The sequence below is a fragment of the Penicillium roqueforti genome, assembly GCF_015533775.1.
Source record: "Penicillium roqueforti strain LCP96 04111 chromosome Unknown scaffold_01, whole genome shotgun sequence".
NCBI lineage: Eukaryota > Fungi > Ascomycota > Eurotiomycetes > Eurotiales > Aspergillaceae > Penicillium > Penicillium roqueforti.
This window is the reverse complement of record NW_024067565.1, coordinates 996,229-1,015,968: the sequence shown is the minus strand read 5'-3', so window position 1 is coordinate 1,015,968 and position 19,740 is coordinate 996,229. Positions and strand designations below refer to the sequence as shown.

Here is a 19,740-nt window from a genome sequence, read left to right as displayed (position 1 = left end):
CTCCTGAAGAGGCACCATCCTAAAGCTTCCAATCTTATATCTCGGGAATGGTGTTTCAATCACAAGCGGAGTATTAGATCTGGGAGTCGAATTGAGTTTGATAGCGATCTGCTGTCCTATTACTCGTACCATAGAAAATAGAAAACAGTCACCATTTTGTTCAACAGTATGTAGCCAAAATGCGATTTTATGTATAAATATCTAGTTCACGGCTAGGCACCCTTGACCTATTGAGAGAAATGTGAAGAGGTTGAAAGGAAATGGATTGGTATTTAGAATATCTTCCAAGGTATGCTAATAATAACAGCAAGGCAAGTAATCTCAATTAGGGCTCAAAACAGCAGGTCGCATTATCACCTCCGTCATCAATGGCATATAAGAGAGAAGAGTCGTAATCATCGCCGAAGGCTGTCCAGTCTTGCTTGGAGGTCATCATCACTAGTATTGCCTCCCCCTCCAATAGCCTGCGCAACTCGAGTTTCATTCACTGGTGCTTTCTGTATGTGTTGGGGTGTTTCGCCAAGCTGTAGATGGAATATGTTAGCCTGCTGGGTCCACTTTCCAATGTTTGGGGCAACAAACCGCCTGGTTCAGATCGACACCAATCTCGTCCAAAACCTCCTTCAAGATATCTTCTCCTTCCTCTTCTTCGCCTTCCATTCCTGTGGCCTCGTCGATCGCATCATCCATCATCTCTTGCCGTTGGTCCATAACATCGTTTTCTCGTTCAAATTCCATCGCGATCCGTTGCAGTGCGGGGAGATTCATCTGTCTGTTCATACTACCCAGAAGCATTGTGGCTCCTTTCATCGACTGCATCATCTGTTCGTTGCTTCGGACAGTCTAGGAAGCAGCAAGAGTCAGCGCATCGCGGAACCAAGAGGGATAGCGGAGGAAAGCTTGCGCATACCTGAATGCGTAGAGAAATAGCCTGTAATTGCGTGCGCATTTGATAGAACTTCTGAATATATCTGTTGTCGCAGTCAGTCAATGCTGCTTTGATCAGTAAACAATAAAGAGAAACCGACCTCCGTGTCCGAACCAGATCCTTGGCCTGGATCTTGCAGGCACCAACTTGACCATTTTTGGCACTCTTCTTGATGTCCTGTACCAGTTTCTTCTCTTGGTTCTCTAGTTTCACTCGCTCTCGGTCAAGTTCCCGCTGTGTTCGGTCCAAGGCACGCTGGTGTTTACGCAGACGCTCTGCGGGGGTCATGCGCTTTCCGAAAGCCCACTCGACAATCTAGGAGACCTAATGTGAGTGAATATCCATGTTTAAGCATTCAATATGCAGCTTACATTCATGATTGCAGGGGATTATGGGCAGTCGGTTCGAGGTAAGAAGTAAATCCAGGTACAATATGGGAGCCTGAGTAGAGATAGTGACATCAATCGCGGTATGGTAATATTACAGGCGCATTACTATGATACCGGGTCACATGCACGCTAATCCGTTTTTGGCCCGACGTCATCTGAAACCTTCCGACAAATCGATCATCTCATAATCAAACCACCAAAAACACAACTTCTCTTGTATGGATGTCGCCCCCACGTTGAGGTCTTTCATTCGTCATGAGTCAGGAATATCACCCTGGTGAAGGCCCGTCTTCCGGGGCGGGCTCGTCCAGGTTCTCAGGAGAGGAAGAATTTCCTCAGAAGAATCCTTTTTTCCGTCCCCCACCGACTTATATGACTGTGGGCAACGGTTCGACTTCGGACAGTGCCACAGCCCTGATGACTTCGCTCAATCAAGATTCTGGCTATGGAGGCAGTATTGCTGATACGGAGGAGGATGCGAACTCTGCTTGGCGTGCAGGATTGATGGAGGATAGGCCGACTCCGGTGCATACTCCAACGCGCCCTGGAGAATGGAATCCCGCAGGTAAGTGGCCACGGACATGGAATGGTGTGATATAAAGGGAAGATAATTGAGCTAATTCATCTTGGGATATAGCTGAGCATGAGAAGCAAGTGGTTGCCAGTCATGTCTCTCAACTTCTCTAGTATGTCTCCCCTCCCCGTAAACAAATCATTCATGCAAGTCCAAGGCTTACAGTATTTTCCAGCAACTCAAACCGAACCAAGCTTGCTCGTGCGATATCCCGGACCATCGACACACTGAAGGAGCTTCAGGAAATGAACCGCCAATGGCCCGCCCACTATCCCTCCGTGGGGAGCACACCCTCTTCCCCCATGGTCCGACCGTCACTACATCAAACTCAATCCGAATTTGGAGGCAATGATAACATACTCAGCACCCCGCCCCTGAGGCGTGCAGCCACCTTGGCAGTTAGCGACGAATTAGGAGAATCAAGTGCCTCGGTCCAACGTCGTGTGCCGACAGAGCCCAGATTGATGACCCCGCAGATTGCGCAAGAGTTCTCTATTCTCAAATTGGATCTTAAGCTCGGCGCTCTTTCGCAGGCAGAGCTAGTACATTCCTTAGAAAAGGCATCGGTTGCCGCCCTGTTGGATGGAAAAATCAGCCAAAGCATGAAGCATCTCCTTTCGCTGCGAGATAGAATTGAGGACACTTCAAGTAAGGTCCTGATTACAGGAGACTTGAACGCAGGCAAATCGACATTCTGCAATGCTCTACTGCGCCGAAAGGTGTTGCCAGAGGACCAACAGCCTTGCACCAGCATCTTCTGTGAGGTTCTCGATGCTCGCGAAAATTGCAGCGTTGAAGAAGTCCACGCCGTTCATAAAGATACGCCATACAACCGCAATGACGAAAGTACCTTCGATGTCTATGCTCTCACCGAACTCGAAAATATCGTCATCGAAAACACGAAGTACATGCAGTGCAAAGTCTACGTCAGGGATGTACGGTCTATTGACGAATCATTGCTGAACAACGGCGTGGTTGACATCGCTTTGATCGATGCACCCGGATTAAACTCGGACTCGTTGAAAACCACGGCTGTCTTTGCTCGACAGGAGGAGATCGACGTCGTTGTGTTTGTGGTTTCCGCCGCAAATCACTTCACATTGTCTGCAAAAGAATTCATCTTGAATGCGGCACATGAGAAGGCATATATTTTCATGGTAGTCAACGGATTCGACCAAATTCGCGACAAGAAACGCTGCGAACGCATGATCTTAGATCAGATCGGCAAACTCAGCCCTCGCACATACAAGGAGGCTGCTGAGCTAGTTCATTTCGTTTCGAGCAATGCTATACCTGTTGCACCTTCAGCCTTCTCGCAGTCTGGCTCCGGTGGTGGTGACGGCGGTGGCTCTGATCCTCATGATGACGACGCCGATAAGGACTCCAAAGATAAGGGCAAGGGCAAAGAACGGGAGAAACTCCAAGACTTCGAGAACCTTGAAGGAGCCTTGCGACGTTTCGTCCTTGAAAAGCGCTCTCGGTCCAAGCTTGCGCCTGCCAAAACGTATCTCCTGAATCTCTTAGCTGACATTGGCTCTCTTGCCACAGTCAACCGCGATGTTGCTCAGTCGGAGCTCAAGCGAGTGACCGATGAATTGGCGGAGCTTGTACCGGCATTCGAGAACGGCAAGAAAAAGAAGGGAGAGATTGCAGAGGGTGTCAACAAGGCTATCGACGATTCATGCGATGATGTCTACAATCACACTCGTTCGACATTGACTAACACAATCACACGTGTTTCTGATGCAGACCTCGGTGTTGAATATCCTGGTCTTTTTTCAGCGTTCCAGTACGCTGAGGAACTGAAGCTGGCAATGCTGGATGAGATTGCTTCGTCTGTCAACAACTGCGAGGACTATGCCCGGGAAAAGACAGTTCAAGGAGTCGGTTTCATCCAAAATATCGGTCTTCTGCATATTGGTGAAGACAAATTTACCCCACTCAACTTCCGCGCGGATGCGATGTTCCGCCGTGGCCGTCGCCACACATTTGGCCGACAGGTCGACACTGAAGTTGAGCTGTGGGATTTCTTCGATTTTGCTGGTCTCTGGGAGCGCCAAGAGAAGATGGCAGGAACAGGCGTTGCAATGACTGCAGTCACTGTACTTGGTGGTAGGGCATTGGGCGGATTCGGTTGGGTGGATAGTGCCTTGAGTGCTGTCAAAGTCATTGGCCCGAACAACATGCGCCGGCTGTTCTTCCCTAGTCTCCTCGCTGCTGGTGAGTTTTGCCTATTCGTTTTCACAAAGAACAATCATATACTAACTTCATACAAGCTGTTCTGACCACAGCTTACGTGCTCAGCTCCATCCCGACCACCCTTCCCCCACGCCTGTCGCGGAAGATCGCCGCCACCCTTGCTGAGATGGACTATGTCCACTCAAATGCCAATCGAATTTCGACTGAAGTTCGCCGCATGTTGCGCTTGCCTGCCAATAATCTTCAAACCTGTCTATCTCAGGATATTGAGGATCTCGGCAAACGCAAGCAAGAGGTCACCAAAATCAAGCAAGAGAGTGATGTTGCCACCAAATATTTCTCTAACCTGTTCCGGGACAGTAGCGAGAACCGCCGTTCTATCGAGAATTTGGATCTTGATGCTCCCTTGCCTGGAGGAATGGCTGCGGCAATGCAAGCATAAGCCTATGTTCACCTTTGTACAACCACTCATGATTCCTACGATGTTTGTTTTCCGCTCGTTTTCTCTTGCCTCCTAACTTGTACAGTGCGCATCTTTCCTTTGCATATTCTCCATATTCTATTGAGTTTTACCACGATGTTCCTTCACATCGGCTTTACAATCATTTCTGCCCAGTATGGCAGTCTCCAACCGCCAGTGCGTCATGACTCATTTTTCCCACAGTAAAATTCGTACTTTATACAATCCAACCATCTAATGTTGCTTAGCCTGTCAATTCCCCGATTTGAAGGTCCGACTCAGTATAGAGCGAATGTATACTAGGGATCTCGACGGCCTAAGGCCTCCAGATAGTCGTTGCAGAGCGAAGCCACTGATTCCAACTTCTAACGCTACGCAAAGTACCCCTGTTACTGGCTTATTCTCCCCCCTGCCTCTAACTGCTTAATTTACTGCTTTATCTTCAATTACTTTAGCGACTTATTTAGCAACTACTTGAGAAACTGCTTTAGTAACTAGCTAGCACGTAATATTGTAAACCTCTCTGTGGCATTCCTTTCCTTTTCTTTCACTTCTCTGACAGGTAGCTTGTCGTTTAGCTTGCTGTGTTGGCACTTTCTTTGTTTGCCTGCAGAGATGCTTCTTCTGGTTTCTGAAGGATGGAATCTGGTGGCTTTGTAGCATGGAACTATATAGAGAGCTTCATGGCAGTAGCTAGGTCTTTATCTTCCATCCATCATCATCATTATCATTATCACTTTTGATTGATCACTTCTTCTCCCATCACATTCGCGATTGATGAATGATCAATGGCGCCTTACCATTCGGGTAGGTACCAGAGCCAACCCAATTGGCAAGTATCATTTTATGCTGTCGCAATATACACTCGCAATACCTTGACTATTTGCGTTTCGATGGCAAACCTCAGAACCCCCATGATCTCAATTCGTTCTTGAAGCTTCGACTATACGGCCCATTCAATATCTTCTCTAGAGTGGCTTTCTCGTGGTGGAACTGACCATAATTCACCACCAAGAATGGGAAAAGAAGAGGGAGATGAGGGTGCTGCCCATAATGATGCCCAAAAGGGCAAGTGAATAGTTTAGCATGTGTAGTTGTTCACTTTGGTTATTTTTACATTGTGTTAATTTGCGTACAAATAATGCTTGTATTCCCATTGCTCGAGATGCTTTTTCTCGGATATTTTGTTGTTTGAAGTGGTTTATAGAATACATGACATACTCTGCCAGTGCGCGCCACCTGATTTATTTCATAATTGTAACAGCAAAGCTGGATAGTTAAGGATAGTTCTCACCAATTTTAGACTGCCTTCGACACCGCTTAATACCATGTTTTGTAAGTAGCGAATCTGAAGATATTCCCAACCCCACTGCATAAGGCAACAGTGAGCACGTCAGAATGCATCAGACTGTGCATATCTTCTACCGATCTGTGGAGTGAATCGACGAGAATAACAAGCCAGGTGCCTTTGCAATCATTCTAACGCTAGCTCGAGTCCATCTTTCACATCGACGTGTGAACCTCCAATCACCGCTGGCTACAGGTAGCCCTCGACGGTTCCCAAAGCACAACCATCGTTCGGAGTGGCCAACACATCTAACTTCCCTAAGCGATTGAGAGGTGCATCTAGTTCAAAATATCTCCTGTTGGTGATCCCTTCGTATTCCTTCTTATCCCTAAAATATCTAGTATCAAAAATGCAGCTTAGGCCAGGGGACATGTAGCTTGCTTAGTATAGAGCCGAGTTGGATTATCATTAACAACCCTTATATATCGCTCTTTCAAAACAATGTATGGACCAAAGAGGACGACGCCATTCCCAATGCAATGCCATGCCTTCGCCGAGAGAAAAATAAAAAGCAAAAATCATTCATCGTCCACTTTAACAGGCTGTTTCCTCGTCCTCCGCCCAGAACCCCACCCAATATCCTCAAGCTCGCGCACTTCACCGACAAGCAAACCCGAGCTATCGGCCTTCATTGCCTTACCAGACAACTTCCCAGCACCCCTCAGGAACTCCGCCCTCATGGCAGCCGCATCGGGATCTTCATAATCCAGCTGCGTCATCTGCGGTGCCTGATTTTCCTCGTCTTCGTCCTCGGTATGGGTCGGGAGTTTGTCATTCAGGAAATCAAACTTACCATCGCTGAGCATGGATGACAGGCTTTGTTCGACACGGCTGTTGCTGCGGGTTATGGAGTTGGCTCTGGTCGGGTGGGCGCTCTCTAAGGCACTGCCGAGGCCATCGTCGTTGAGTGTATCGATCGAGCTGGCGCGTGAGACAGGCCGCGGGCCTTCCAGCATTCGCGCCGAAGAGTGGGACGGGGCGCGGCCGAGGAGGGGCTTGCGCTTTCGTCGGGGTGGATTTTCGTCATCATTGGTCGTGGTGTTCTCAGACTGGTGTCGTGACTTGGCAGCGCGGGCTTGCTGTAGGAGCCCGCTCAGAGCCGTATCCAGTGCGGATGGACCAGTGGGTGGTGCCGGGTCAGTATTTGGCGTGGACTGTTTGTTATTCGGTTCCACTGCGGTTTGTTCGTCTGGTATCCTGGCCGGGGTTGGAGATCGAGACTCCGGCACGGAGGGCTTCGGTGCATCGGCCTCAAAGCCGTCGCCGACGATGGGTATTGTTCGACTTGCAGCGCTCTTTCCAGAATTTTGCTTTTCGGTTCTACCACCATTCATAGACTCGGTAGAGATGTTGTACGGGGAACCCGTTTCATTAAGATGTCTGTCAGGCTGCTTTCGCTTAGCAGATAAAGAACCGAGTTCCTCTGTGCTGCCAGCACTTGGGGGTAATTGTCGTCGGACAAGGTATGGCTCGAATGCCTTCTTTTGGCCAGTTTGAATAGATATCCAAAGCCAGTCAGCAGACACTGCTGGAACCCCCCACTCGCCAGTATGCCGCAATTTGTCAACGCTGGCTGTTTTGGGGTCGTTGCAAATGAGAACGGATGCTTTTGGCGTTAGAAAATCTCCGTATGTGGCGCCCATCAACTCTACCAGTTTGCGTAGGTGTAAAAGATCAATACGTCCAAAGCCGGTGGAACAAACCCGCAATTCCGGAAATCCTATTATTATTAGAGCATGTATGAATATTGCATTTGATGGGACCTCACCTGGTATAGGGAATTTGGGGAATGGAGTGCTTGCCACATGAGACTCGGGTGGAACAAAAGCTCGAGCATCAATGCATCTTTCCAGCCACATCTCTGTCACGATCTCGCATTCAAAGGCCATTTCATCCGTTGACGGAATTTCTGACCTAGGAGTCTGATACGGCACCATGATGAACAGCCCATGCCCTGTTTTGGGAATAGTAGGGCTAGAGAACTCATTTAGTGAGCCCACTAATTGAGCTCCGTTATAAGTGAGATGCTCACGTAGAACTTTAGTCTAGAAGATACATTAGTTTCAAGGGTATGTGGACAAGAGGATGAGCACAAACCTGCTTAGAAGAGAATCCATTAATGAAGAAATAAGTCGTGTGTAAAAATCCATTGTCTTTTGGTGGAGCAGTCGGTAGCGGAAGCCGAGACTGGGTGCTTTCAGAAAATGTAGTCTCGCTGGCGAATGACTGATATGCCTGTATGACAGGCTTCGATGCTTCATGTGGTGGGTTCTTTTGGGGTCCAGCCGTCTCGTTATTATCGAATCCTGTTCCTACGATATCTCCCCAGATGCTTTCGTTTTGATCTACCAGCTTGGTACTTGCAATCCTGCGTAGTTTTCGAGGTCGCGGATTCAAAGAGTTCTCTTCGGTAGTGCTGTCCTTCCGAGAAGGCTCCCTTTCTGTCGGTGCGGATCGATCCCATGCCCCGACACCTTGCTCTGCTGCAGGTACCAGCGGGTGGTATTTCTGCTCGTCCAGGATCATTCCACGCTCGATGCTATCCGTAAACCATTTCACCGAAACAACTCTGATATTCCATTGTGTCGCGAATTTGTATTTTTCACCGTCCGAGTTGCGCGCAATAAGATGTGTCACGGATTTCGTCAGGTCTTTCCTATATTCGGCCCCGTTCTCCTCGGTTGTCTTCTTCATGTAAACTCGGAAAGGAACTGCAGCGCATTCGTTAGCGTTGATCTATGCTCAATTGTGGAAACCAGCCAACTCACGGTCCGAAAACCCAGTGATACAGATTTTGAGGCCATGCAATGTTGCCAGCCGGAATTGTTTCTCCAACGCCTGTATGTCCATATCCTCTCCCTGTGTCCAGGAGTGTCGTACAGCCTCGATCCATTCCGGGTTCATTGCCAGCACATCATTCCGTTCCCTTGCGACAAATTTATACTTGTCGCTGTTCGTGTCACCTACAAGCAAATGGGTTACGTCCGAAGTAAGGTGAACACTGTGCAACGCGCCCATTTCTTCCGCCATTTTAGTCAATGGAGTCTGTACAATAGGAACGTAGGTCAGCCTGTACTTGCAGTTTCACGAGTCTTTCTGACACATACTCTCTTCTCAACTTGTACGGATGTGAAGCATATGACTACACCCGTCAGAGGGTAGTCTTTATCTATAACATGACTTGTTAGCAAATGTGCTCGAATTTGAAAGAAAAAAGCCGTTCCACGTACTCGAAACAGCCATCCCTGCCATTCCTCATGGTCGCAGAGTGCAGGCTGCTTCAATATCGTGTGACTGGCAAGATACTCTTGCGACTGGTGGTTGGAAAGATCTAGATTCTGCATTCTCGTCCCGCGTATTTTGCGGTAATTGACGATCACGTGGTATGCTTTCCCCTCGCATTCTGGAGTATACTTGAATGCAGGTACACAAATTGCACTTAACTACAATGATGATCTAGCTCACTCTGTCTAATTGCATGGGAAATCATAGTAACTCGTAGTTCATAGTTGTTTTGGGTCAATGTGTTGTGAATATTGAATAATTGACCCGAAGTATATATTACAGACAAGTTGTCATAATATGGTCATTAGTTGCCAACAAAAGCTTAATTATTTGGACCGTCGTATAACATACAGTATATTCAATCCCAAGGAATCTCGGTAACGTCTTAAATAGGCAATGAATAGTACAAAGCTAGTGAGATAAATCCATATTCAGCCTTGCGGTGTTGTTGTTATCCTTATCAGTGGCCCGTCACGTGCAGATAATCGCGTCTGCAACGCGTTGATTACCGAAAATCGATCTGCGTCCCGATCGGAATTGTCTGACGCGACCTCATCGTCTTGGTTTGCATTCTGCATTCTATTTTATGCATGTTGCCATATCCAGGGCGCGGGGCATACACATAATTCGATTGCTCTCTTTGACTTGCCCAAAGAGACTGCCGAGTTCATTTGCGTATTCATCCTCATCTCGACCCGCGGCAGCCCCCGAGAAAATGTTCAAGAAAGCCCTCCAAGACCACTCAGGCAGTGGCACGAAACCTCTTCAGCAAGCCGACTTATTGCATGCTAATTCAATGGCCCATTCGAAGCCACAATTACAATCACAATCCGGTGGTGTCAAACGAAAAATCGAAGTGGCCGAGTCCTCGCTGGGGTCCCTTCATAACGCGGTTTATTTCGATGAAAATGACTTCGATGATGATCTGGACCTCGATGAGCCCTATCCGCTGATTATGCCGAGTGTGGCTGGCACCGCCATCTCCAACAAAGTCACATATCCAAGCCTTGACACTACATTGGGAATCGACCGGTCTGTTTGCGGCAACGAAAATCTAACAGATGTCAATTACCCCGATCTTCCATCCATATCCCAAGAAGCAGAAGCTCCTCCCAGCAGCATGCAGTTACCTTGGTCGTCATCGCCGCCCTCTCATTTCCAACCGCCCGCGAAGAAACCTCGTACTCTTCCTTGGATGAAAGAAGAAGAGGAACCCCGCGAAGACAAGAAAAAGAGCTTTGTGACCCCCAAACGGTCGAGGCCTGCAGAACCATGGAACAAGTCCGAGAGCACCATCAAAGCGGAACAGAGAGAGTTGCGACAAGAATACAAGAAGACGCAAAAAAGCGACATAAACCCGAAACCAGAGAACTGTTCGAAGGTGCACAATGTTTTCTTGAGTGAAGAGCAACAAGCTGTTCTTAAGACTGTTGTCGAGCGCGGAAAGAGCATGTTCTTCACTGGTTCTGCAGGAACAGGAAAATCGGTACTCATGAGGGAAATTATTGCGCAGCTGCGATATAAATATCGCAAAGAATCCGATCGAATTGCAGTCACAGCATCAACAGGTCTTGCGGCCTGCAATATCGGGGGTGTGACTCTCCACAGTTTTGCTGGGATAGGTCTAGGCAAAGAGCCAGTGCCCGACCTAGTGAAAAGGGTTGGAGTCTCTCTCTATTCACCCAGGAATTGCAGATGCTAACAACATTCAGATCAAGAAAAACCCGAAAGCTCGAAATCGTTGGCTGCGTACCAAAGTCCTTGTCGTTGATGAAGTCTCCATGGTGGACGGGGATCTATTTGATAAACTCGAAGAGATTGCCCGACGAATGCGCAACAATGGTCGTCCATTTGGAGGAATCCAGCTTGTTGTAACAGGCGACTTCTTTCAATTACCTCCAGTCCCAGACGGAGGCAACCGGGAGGCAAAATTTGCGTTTGCAGCTGCTTCCTGGACCACTTGTATCCAACATACCGTTCTCTTAACCAACATCTTCCGTCAACGAGATCCGGAGTTTGCTAATATGCTGAATGAAATGCGACTGGGTAAAATCACCCCTCGCACGATTGAGGCTTTTAAACGGCTCTCTCGGCCCCTTGATGCCAAAGACCAGTTCGAGGCAACGGAACTGTAAGTTTTACTATATACTTATACTGTGTCAAATCTGACTCTTGAATTAGGTTCCCAACCCGCGCTGAAGTGGATGGTGCCAACTCTGCACGCATGGGAAGACTTTCTGGCGAGATTATGAGGTTCAACGCAGTGGATTCCGGAGCAATTCAGGACCCTCAGCAACGCGCGAGACTGCTGGCAGGCTGCATAGCCCCTCCTATGATCCAGCTGAAGAAGGGTGCCCAAGTGATGCTCATTAAGAATATGGAGGATTCGCTTGTCAATGGCTCTATTGGGAAAGTGGTAGCTTTCATGAGTGAAGATTACTTTGAGGTTTTCAGGGAAAACGACAAAAACTTTACCGGTGACGCGACGACTGGAAGCGATGAGGAGCGGGCTCACCAAGCTAGAAAAAAGCTGAAGCCTATGGGAAACCAAGAAGGCGCAGCTTCAATGGCCCGGAAATGGCCGCTTGTATCTTTCCTTCAGCCAGATGGGTCAGAACGCCAGTTACTGTGTCAACCAGAGACGTGGAAGGTTGAGCTTCCCAACGGAGAAGTACAAGCCCAACGTCAACAAGTTCCGTTGATATTGGCGTGGGCCCTGTCCATACACAAGGCCCAAGGCCAGACTCTTCAACGTGTAAAAGTTGATCTGGGTCGAGTGTTTGAAAAGGGCCAGGCTTATGTTGCACTAAGTCGAGCGGTGTCACAGGAGGGACTGCAGGTTACTCGATTTGAGCCTCGGAAGGTGATGGTGCATCCGAAAGTGCAGGAATTCTACTCCAAACTCACCAGGGGCACAGAGATCAACAAGCCGAAGTCCTCAATTGCTTTGAACCCAGATGACTTTGAGGACGAAGACTTTTGATTCATATATAAGATTGCGATTTTTTTTCTTTTCCCAGGTCAGAAATAACATCGATATCCAAAAGGTCTCACTACTTATGTATCAGTAATGCATTTTGATCATCAACAATACACAAATTGCTTCAAACCACCCATGGGCATCTATATCTATAGTATCTCGTATTCTCGTATTCCCCCTCGCCACTCCACGGCTTATCGACTATCGACTATCGACTATCGCTTATCGATAGTATAAATCACGTGCCCTAGGATTGAGCTGCCCAGCTTGTCTCACAGCTCTCTCGTCTAACTCCGTAGGGTCATCTCAAGTTTGACGCGCTTTTCCAACAAATACAATTGCACGCTTGATGATTGTTCAGCTGGACTACGAAAGCTCACAATCATCATGGCATCTGAATTTATTGGCTACAATGTGCTGGTGACATTGAAAGAGCCACACGGTGGAAGACTGGTGGGCCAGGTCGCCAACGTATTTGGGCAGCGCTTGTTGCTCCAGGATGGTAAGCCATGAATGAGTACAGTATGTAATGTCATAATAACTAACCCTTTGGTAATTAGTCACATTTCTCTGGAACGGTCAACGCCTGCCTCAATATTCCATTGATGCCTCTGCTATCACCACCCTCTCTCTCGAAACCAATACCCAGGTTCCCTCGCAGCATCAGCACCTACCTCAGCTTCAACCTCAGCATCAACCTAACCCCCAGCTTCAACCTTATGCAGCAATGGCCTTGCCCCCAGCGCCCACTCAATCTACTCCAACACAGCAACGATTTACCGACCCGGCTATTCTGAGTTTTTCAAAAGCCCCTCTCGTATCTAATCCGTTTGTTGAGAATGCGCCAATGACTGTCCCCGCCAGCCAACACTCTGGGGTGGTCTCAGCCTCTTTGGTTGAGCCATTTAGCAGCCTGGAATTGAATGCAGATAGTGACAAGACCGGAATACAAGGGACTTCCCACAAGAAATTACTCCAAAGCCCACAGGAACTGTCACCATCAAAACAGACACCAAAGCGGAGTCGACGTGGCAACCAAGAAAATGTACGGGAAGAGAGAGGATATGTCGCTAAACACGGCGGCGCAGCAAGCACCAACCCAAAGAGCAAAGGCTGGCGCCAGACTGCATTTGTGGAGCCAGCTGTCCCTGCATTCCAGGATTCACCTGAAGCTATGAGCCGGTCTGGAAATAAACTTCGCAAGAAGAAGTCACGCCGTTATGCCGAGGATCCAAGTGGCTGGGCAACCGAAGATGCTACTGACATCCAAGAGCTGGGCGAATTCGACTTCGCAAGCAACCTGTCAAAATTCGATAAGCGGACTGTATTTGAACAAATTCGAAACGATGACACTACCGCAGACGAGGAGCGACTGGTGAGCTTCAACCGAAGAGTCAAGCCGGGCACCAACGGCGGAAAGAACCTACACTGGACGGAGAATGTACTCGATAGCCCACAGTACAGCGACACCGGGGATGATGTGGAAGGAATTAGTGAAATCAAACTGAGCAGCGAGACACTTTCGGGACGCGAGCGGCCAAGGGCGCCTGCGCACGCTCAGCCTCCCCGCAAAGACAGCGCGATGCAGGCCCCGCCAATGGTGCCACAGCTCAGTGCGCTTGGCCGCAGCCAGCTTCACGTCAACATTTCTCGTACAACTAGCCCTCGTCCAAGCCGATCGTCGGTGTCGCCAATGATTGCGCCTAATGTTTCTAGTGCTGGAGCTTTCCGGCTCGCAACCACCAATCGCAGCTGTCCTACGGTGAGCCCGTTGCAGACTCTGGAGATCGAGCAAATCTCGGTCGCCGAGTTTGGATTGGCCGATGAGATCATTACAGAGAATGCAGGTCGGGGAATAGCTGAGGCTGCCGTGGCTCTTCTGTCCAATGATGCTGCTGCACCCACTATGCTTATCCTTACTGGCAACCATCGCACTGGGGCAAGGGCGATTGCTGCTGCTCGCCATCTGCGTAACCGAGGTCACCGGGTTACAGTCTGTTTGCTCGGGCTCGAACACGAAGCTGAATTGCTGGAGAACTGTCGCAAACAGCTCGATATCTTCCGCAAGGTTGGGGGACGTGTACTCAAATGGGAAGAACTATCCGCCCGTTTGGCCACCTCGGACCTAGGGCCCGACTTGATTATTGACGCGTTGTTTGGCATGCATCTGTCCTTTGACGACCTTCGAACTGACGACCAGGGTGTGGCCTTTGAGATGATTGCGTGGATGAACCGCAGCAACGTCGATGTGTTGTCTGTGGATGTCCCCTCCGGACTCAATGCTTCTACTGGTAAGTACTTACGAAAAATAGTCTGAACTGGTGTGGCTAATATAGAAAAATCTACAGGCGAGGTTACTCTGGTCGAAGGTGGCCGACTTTGCGTCAATGCCACATCTGTGGTGTGCCTCGGAGCGCCCAAGACTGGAGTGCTGAATGCTGTTCTGTCTGGTGAAAGACTATCCTGGAATCTGGCAGTTGCCGACATCGGAATCCCTCAGATCGTCTGGAGAAAGTACGGTACCCGTCGTCGCCATGGAATTGATTTCGGAAACAAATGGGTCGTGCCATTGAAGTACCAACCCGCAATTTCCTAAACACAACGGCCCTTTCTAATCCTATGAATTACCACGATCTACATTGTCATCGGAGGCGTTTTCAATTTGCGTGACGATTCAGGCGGAGCTGGTAGCTCTGTTCACACAGCGTTTGTTTTCATGATGCATGGGTTTCTAGGATTTCTAGCGGGGGGTTAGCACTTGTACATGTATGATTATCCACTGGCCTTGTTCTGACCTCAGGTTCTGGACAAATGGCCCGAAATGTCGAAGCCAGATAATACAAATGGAATTTTAAGCCCATATTTCCCTTGTAGAAGTTGGATATCTATATCTTGCTCGAAGAGGGTAATGGAGCCTACCGCCTTTTACTCCGCTTACTTATTGATATATTTTCTGCGCGGCAATATTATTCGCCCCGTAATCTCAAAGCGGTAAGCGTCCTGCCGTCATTCGATCTCCGCGGGCTGCGCTGCGCGAAAGTTGCTGAACAGCTTGATCTTCAATTATGGGAAAAGGTATGTCGTGTGTGAGGGCTTTTTTGTACAATTTCACTAACGCTGTTGACTATAGGAACCGATAAGCTTTATGTACGCGACATTTTCCTCTACATTCCAATACTCGCATCTTGAATCCCCGCTGATAATTGTACTCTCTCTAGATCACACACTCCGAGTGGGCATCTGCAGATGCTTTCTCGGCCAGTGCTGGCGCTGGAGTTTCCAAGGCCAAGAAGGGCGGCCCCCACGCCGCGTTCAAGCGCTTGCCGTTCAATTTCTGTTCCCTTTCCCTCCAACCATTTTCACACCCGGTTTGCACGCCTACAGGAACACTATTCGACCTCACAAACATTCTGCCATGGATCAAGAAGCATGGGACCAATCCTGTCGATGGGGCCCCATTGAAGAGCTCGGACTTGATTAAGTTGACTCTCGCGAAGAACGAGGATGGTGACTACGTCGATCCGGTGACCTACAAGATTCTGACCGATAATACACATATCGTCGCATTACGGAATACAGGGAATGTCTTTTCCTGGGATACGGTGGAGCGACTCAACATCAAGGGAAAATTGTGGCGCGACTTGGTCACGGATGAGGAATTCAGCCGAAAAGATATTATCACCTTGCAGGACCCGCAGAACATCGAGTCGCGCAACCTCAGCTCGTTCAACTACATCAAGGAGGGGGAGACAGGAATCTTGGAAGGCCAACCGACCTCTGGGAGCGTCAACACCAGTGCACTCGGCAGCTCGGCGAAGATTCTGAAAGCGAAAGAGGCAGTTGCAAAGGCACGGTCAGAACGTGCTCAGCAGGCTGGTTCTGCTGCGATTGGCTCGAAAGTGGGTTCGAAGACTGTAGCTGCGAATGTAGCTTCTAAGGGGCAAACGGGAAAGCCAACACCCTACAACGCTGCACGATTCACTACGGGCAAGGCGGCTGCGTCGTTTACTAGCACCGGGCTGACGCCACACACGTCTGCCGAGCTAGCGGTACTATCGGAGGAGGAATACATGCTCAAGCGTGGCCGCGTGAAGGCCAAGGCTTACGCGCGCATTGTGACCACCGCCGGGCATCTCAATCTGGAGTTGTATCCCGAGCATGCGCCCAAAGCCGTGTGGAACTTCCTTCAGTTGGCCAAGAAGGGCTATTACAACGATATACCATTTCACCGTAATATCAAGGGCTTCATGCTCCAGGGTGGTGATCCAACTGGTACTGGACGAGGTGGCGAGAGTATTTGGGGCAAATACTTTGCCGATGAATTTGAAGGGCCTTTGAAGCACGATTCCCGAGGCACGCTGAGCATGGCCAACAAAGGCAAAAACACAAATAGTAGTCAATTGTAAGTGGCCCCTTGCGATTACCCCTGGCTCAATGAGTGCGCTAACATGTGCTTTCAGCTTCATCGCCTATCGAGCCCTACCTCATCTCAACCTCAAGCACACCATCTTCGGCCGTCTAATCGACGACCCAACGCCTTCGTCCACTACTTTGAATAAGCTAGAGATCCACCCAGTGGAAACAACTACGAATCGCCCTACCCCCGATATTCGTATCAAGGAAATAACGGTCTTTGTAGATCCGTTCGAGGACTTCCTGGCCCAGAAGCGCGCCGAAGAGGCGCGGGCCACAGGTGCCACGGGTCCTTCTGCAGAAGAGGAAGAGGAGATTTCTCGCCGTGCGGACGATGATCGAGTCACCTGGACTGGAAAGCGGGTCCGCGGTTCTGAGGCGGACTCAAATGATGGCGGTGTCTCGGGAGTTGGAAAGTATCTGAAGGCAGCACTGGAAGACCGGGATGGACAGGAAGAAGATGAGATTGTAGAGTTTCTGGACGAGGAGATTGCACCTGAGCCCGCTCGCAAAAAGGCCAAGGTGTCTGGAGGCTTTGGAAACTTTAGTTCATGGTAATAGATCTAATTCCTAATGCTTTCTTTTCTTCTTCGAGTTGTAGTTTTATGTGAATATGCTTGATCACATCCTGCAATTGGTTACACTAAGCAGATTCTATAGTTATCAAGGCTAATTGCCTACGTATGCCACGTAGGTGTACATAAGTACCTAACCTGAGAACTTCATATTTATGATGTATCAAGTGGATCTTCTAGCTTTCCCTTTCCAGTTTAGTGCTCACGCGGCGTCACGCTATGCACCTTTGATCTTCCCCTATCTCCTCCAAGTTCATCTATACAAGCTATCCATAATTATGAAACCACGCATGTACTACGATGATGCTGCCTGGGAGAAAAGCGAAGAGATGTCTGAAGCTTGGATCGCCCAGTTCACCGACCTCGACATCTTGAGAAAGCTTGGACGTTTCCTTGTGAGACATCACGAACCCGACAAGCCTGACTCATTTGATTTTTTGGAAAAAGGAGCTTTCAATATCTCTTTTGAGATGACATACAAGAATACTAGTTCCGCTATAATACGTCTTCCACAGCTGGTGCCATTATGTTTCCCGAAGAGAAAGTCCGCAATGAGGTCGCTATAATGCGATACATTCTTGACCAGACTTCCATCCCGGTTCCTTTTGTCCTTCATTGGGGCACGCGGAAGGACGGCCCTTTGGATCCAGAGTTGGGCCCCTTTATAATCATGGAATACATGGATCACCATACGAACATGTACGATGTTCTCAATACGCCAGGTCGCTCACGGGCATACCGTAGAATTCTTGACCCGGATTTTGATGAGGATGAACTTGAGCGGCTCTAGGGAGAGCTGGCAAATATTCTGCTTCAGCTCTCTCGGCCGTCCCTTACTCATATAGGGTCACTTGGCCAGATTGATGATCTCACCTGGGAAGTGGCATCTCGACCTCTTTCGATGCCTATGAATGAACTTATTCGATTAGGATCACTGCCTCAAGCGTGCTTACCGGGCCTGGACACTACATTCGATTCAACATCGTTATACTTCAAGAGCTTAGCAGAGCTGCATATGACACATCTTATGAACCAAAGGAACGACGCCGTTGACTCGGCCGATGACTGTCGACACAAGTTCGTTGCCAGATGTCTCTTCCGAAAACTCGCGCGAGAACAAAAACTCACAAGACGATGGGCATCTTTTGAGCATAGCCCCTTTAAACTTTGGTGCGACGATTTCCGACCAGGTAATGTCCTTCTCAACAAGGAATCGAAAATTGCTGCAGTTGTGGACTGGAAGTTCACATATGCTGCCCCCGTTGAATTCACCTACGTGCCACCTTGGTGGCTTCTTATTGAAAAGCCCGAATACTGGCCCACAGATGGCGGTCTTGAAGACTGGTGTAGGGAGTATGAGTGTCGACTTCAGACATTCCTAAGGGCCCTGATCAATCGCGAGGATAAAGCGATCAAGAAGTCTCAACTAAAAGAAGACCAGAGACTGTCTGGTCCGATGCAAGAGAGTTGGGAAAGTGGGGATTTCTGGATTGCGTACATCGCGAGGAACAATTTTGCATTCGATGCTACATACTGGCAAAAGATCGACAGTCGATTTTTCGGACCAACTAGTGTTCTGATCCCGCCGATGCATGGAAGGAAAGACTTGAGCACTTGAACTCCGAGGAGAAACTTGATATGGGACGGCTTGCTGTGCAGAAATTGGAGGAGATGAATAGCAGAGTTTTGGCGTGGGATCCAGATGAATATACACTAGGTCATATGGATATCAAGAAGGCGAAGGACGAAAGCGACCTTCAACAAGGGACCGAGGCTGATGAAAGTGAGCAACCTATCCACAATGAAGCGGACGATGCAGGTACATTGGAGTTTGCGAGGTTAGCTGTTTAAATCTAGATCTACCTATGTCGTGCATGAGTATGACAGTGGCAAGATAACAAGAAACAAGATCATAGCGTCATCGACCAAAGGCGGAGAGGTGTCATAAACATGCGTACGATGAATTCGCAACGGACCTCGTATACACTCCAATATGCCTCTGAAATCAAGTATATGAAATATATCAGATCCACGAGATACCCCATATATCAGATCTAAGATCCATTTCCACCCCGGCAGTCTTGGCTCTCTCCGCCCAGTGCCGTGTGAGCCGTCAGCGGAGGTCATTTAGGTGGTTTTCCTCTTTCACCTTCTTCCACCTTTCACCTTTCATCCTCTACTCACAATCCCATTCTCTCAATCCTGACTTGTAAGTTGCTTCCTTTTCTCGATTTCATTTGATACCGAGTTTCATATCTGCCTGGGTTGGGGATGTGGTCGGATCATTAGACGCGCTATACATTGACCAATGGTGCAAATATGTACATTGTACCTTGCTCGGAGGATTGATGGGTTTCATATACTCTGAATTGCTCTGATTGGTCTTGTTTCTCTTACTTGTGTTTCATATTTTATGTGTTGGAAGAGACAACACCTCCCCTCGTGATCCTACTATGCGGGGGGGGGGGGGGGGGGGGGGGGGGGGGGGGGGGGGGGGGGGGGGGGGGGGGCGGGGGGGGGGGGGGGGGGGGGGGGGGGGGGGGGGGGGGGGGGGGGGGGGGGGGGGGGGGGGGGGGGGGGGGGGGGGGA

At 49.0% G+C, this 19,740-nt stretch overlaps 8 protein-coding genes across 8 annotated transcripts; 6 read left to right on the top strand and 2 right to left on the bottom strand.

Annotated features, from left to right (window-relative positions):
* Positions 1-395: 395 nt before the first annotated feature.
* On the bottom strand, positions 396-1,305 carry LCP9604111_790 (ESCRT-III subunit protein DID4; the record flags this gene model as incomplete). The annotated part of the gene is made up of 5 exons (XM_039071627.1): positions 396-524; positions 583-843; positions 911-971; positions 1,029-1,243; positions 1,300-1,305. 5 exons carry the CDS (start codon positions 1,303-1,305, stop codon positions 396-398), a joined length of 672 nt encoding a protein of 223 aa, XP_038933338.1.
* Positions 1,306-1,572: 267 nt separating this feature from the next.
* On the top strand, positions 1,573-4,532 carry LCP9604111_789 (mitofusin; the record flags this gene model as incomplete). Its single annotated transcript, XM_039071616.1, has 4 exons — positions 1,573-1,882; positions 1,955-2,003; positions 2,067-4,111; positions 4,168-4,532. 4 exons carry the CDS (start codon positions 1,573-1,575, stop codon positions 4,530-4,532), a joined length of 2,769 nt encoding a protein of 922 aa, XP_038933337.1.
* Positions 4,533-6,416: 1,884 nt separating this feature from the next.
* On the bottom strand, positions 6,417-9,150 carry LCP9604111_788 (uncharacterized protein; the record flags this gene model as incomplete). Its single annotated transcript, XM_039071605.1, has 6 exons — positions 6,417-7,618; positions 7,667-7,943; positions 7,996-8,609; positions 8,667-8,943; positions 9,006-9,067; positions 9,129-9,150. 6 exons carry the CDS (start codon positions 9,148-9,150, stop codon positions 6,417-6,419), a joined length of 2,454 nt encoding a protein of 817 aa, XP_038933336.1.
* A 748-nt stretch (positions 9,151-9,898) lies between these two features.
* LCP9604111_787 (DEAD/DEAH box helicase) lies at positions 9,899-12,166 on the top strand (the record flags this gene model as incomplete). Its single annotated transcript, XM_039071594.1, has 3 exons — positions 9,899-10,843; positions 10,896-11,314; positions 11,365-12,166. The coding sequence occupies 3 exons, from the start codon at positions 9,899-9,901 to the stop codon at positions 12,164-12,166; spliced, it is 2,166 nt and encodes a 721-aa protein (XP_038933335.1).
* Positions 12,167-12,550: 384 nt separating this feature from the next.
* On the top strand, positions 12,551-14,759 carry LCP9604111_786 (mRNA decapping enhancer EDC3; the record flags this gene model as incomplete). Its single annotated transcript, XM_039071583.1, has 3 exons — positions 12,551-12,665; positions 12,724-14,454; positions 14,512-14,759. The coding sequence occupies 3 exons, from the start codon at positions 12,551-12,553 to the stop codon at positions 14,757-14,759; spliced, it is 2,094 nt and encodes a 697-aa protein (XP_038933334.1).
* Positions 14,760-15,228: 469 nt separating this feature from the next.
* LCP9604111_785 (PPIL2 family peptidylprolyl isomerase) lies at positions 15,229-17,134 on the top strand (the record flags this gene model as incomplete). The annotated part of the gene is made up of 4 exons (XM_039071572.1): positions 15,229-15,238; positions 15,294-15,310; positions 15,382-16,565; positions 16,624-17,134. The coding sequence occupies 4 exons, from the start codon at positions 15,229-15,231 to the stop codon at positions 17,132-17,134; spliced, it is 1,722 nt and encodes a 573-aa protein (XP_038933333.1).
* A 295-nt stretch (positions 17,135-17,429) lies between these two features.
* On the top strand, positions 17,430-17,941 carry LCP9604111_784 (uncharacterized protein; the record flags this gene model as incomplete). The annotated part of the gene is made up of 2 exons (XM_039071561.1): positions 17,430-17,546; positions 17,642-17,941. 2 exons carry the CDS (start codon positions 17,430-17,432, stop codon positions 17,939-17,941), a joined length of 417 nt encoding a protein of 138 aa, XP_038933332.1.
* Positions 17,942-18,178: 237 nt separating this feature from the next.
* On the top strand, positions 18,179-18,769 carry LCP9604111_783 (uncharacterized protein; the record flags this gene model as incomplete). The annotated part of the gene is made up of 1 exon (XM_039071550.1): positions 18,179-18,769. The coding sequence occupies one exon, from the start codon at positions 18,179-18,181 to the stop codon at positions 18,767-18,769; it is 591 nt and encodes a 196-aa protein (XP_038933331.1).
* Between the last annotated feature and the right edge of the window lie 971 nt (positions 18,770-19,740).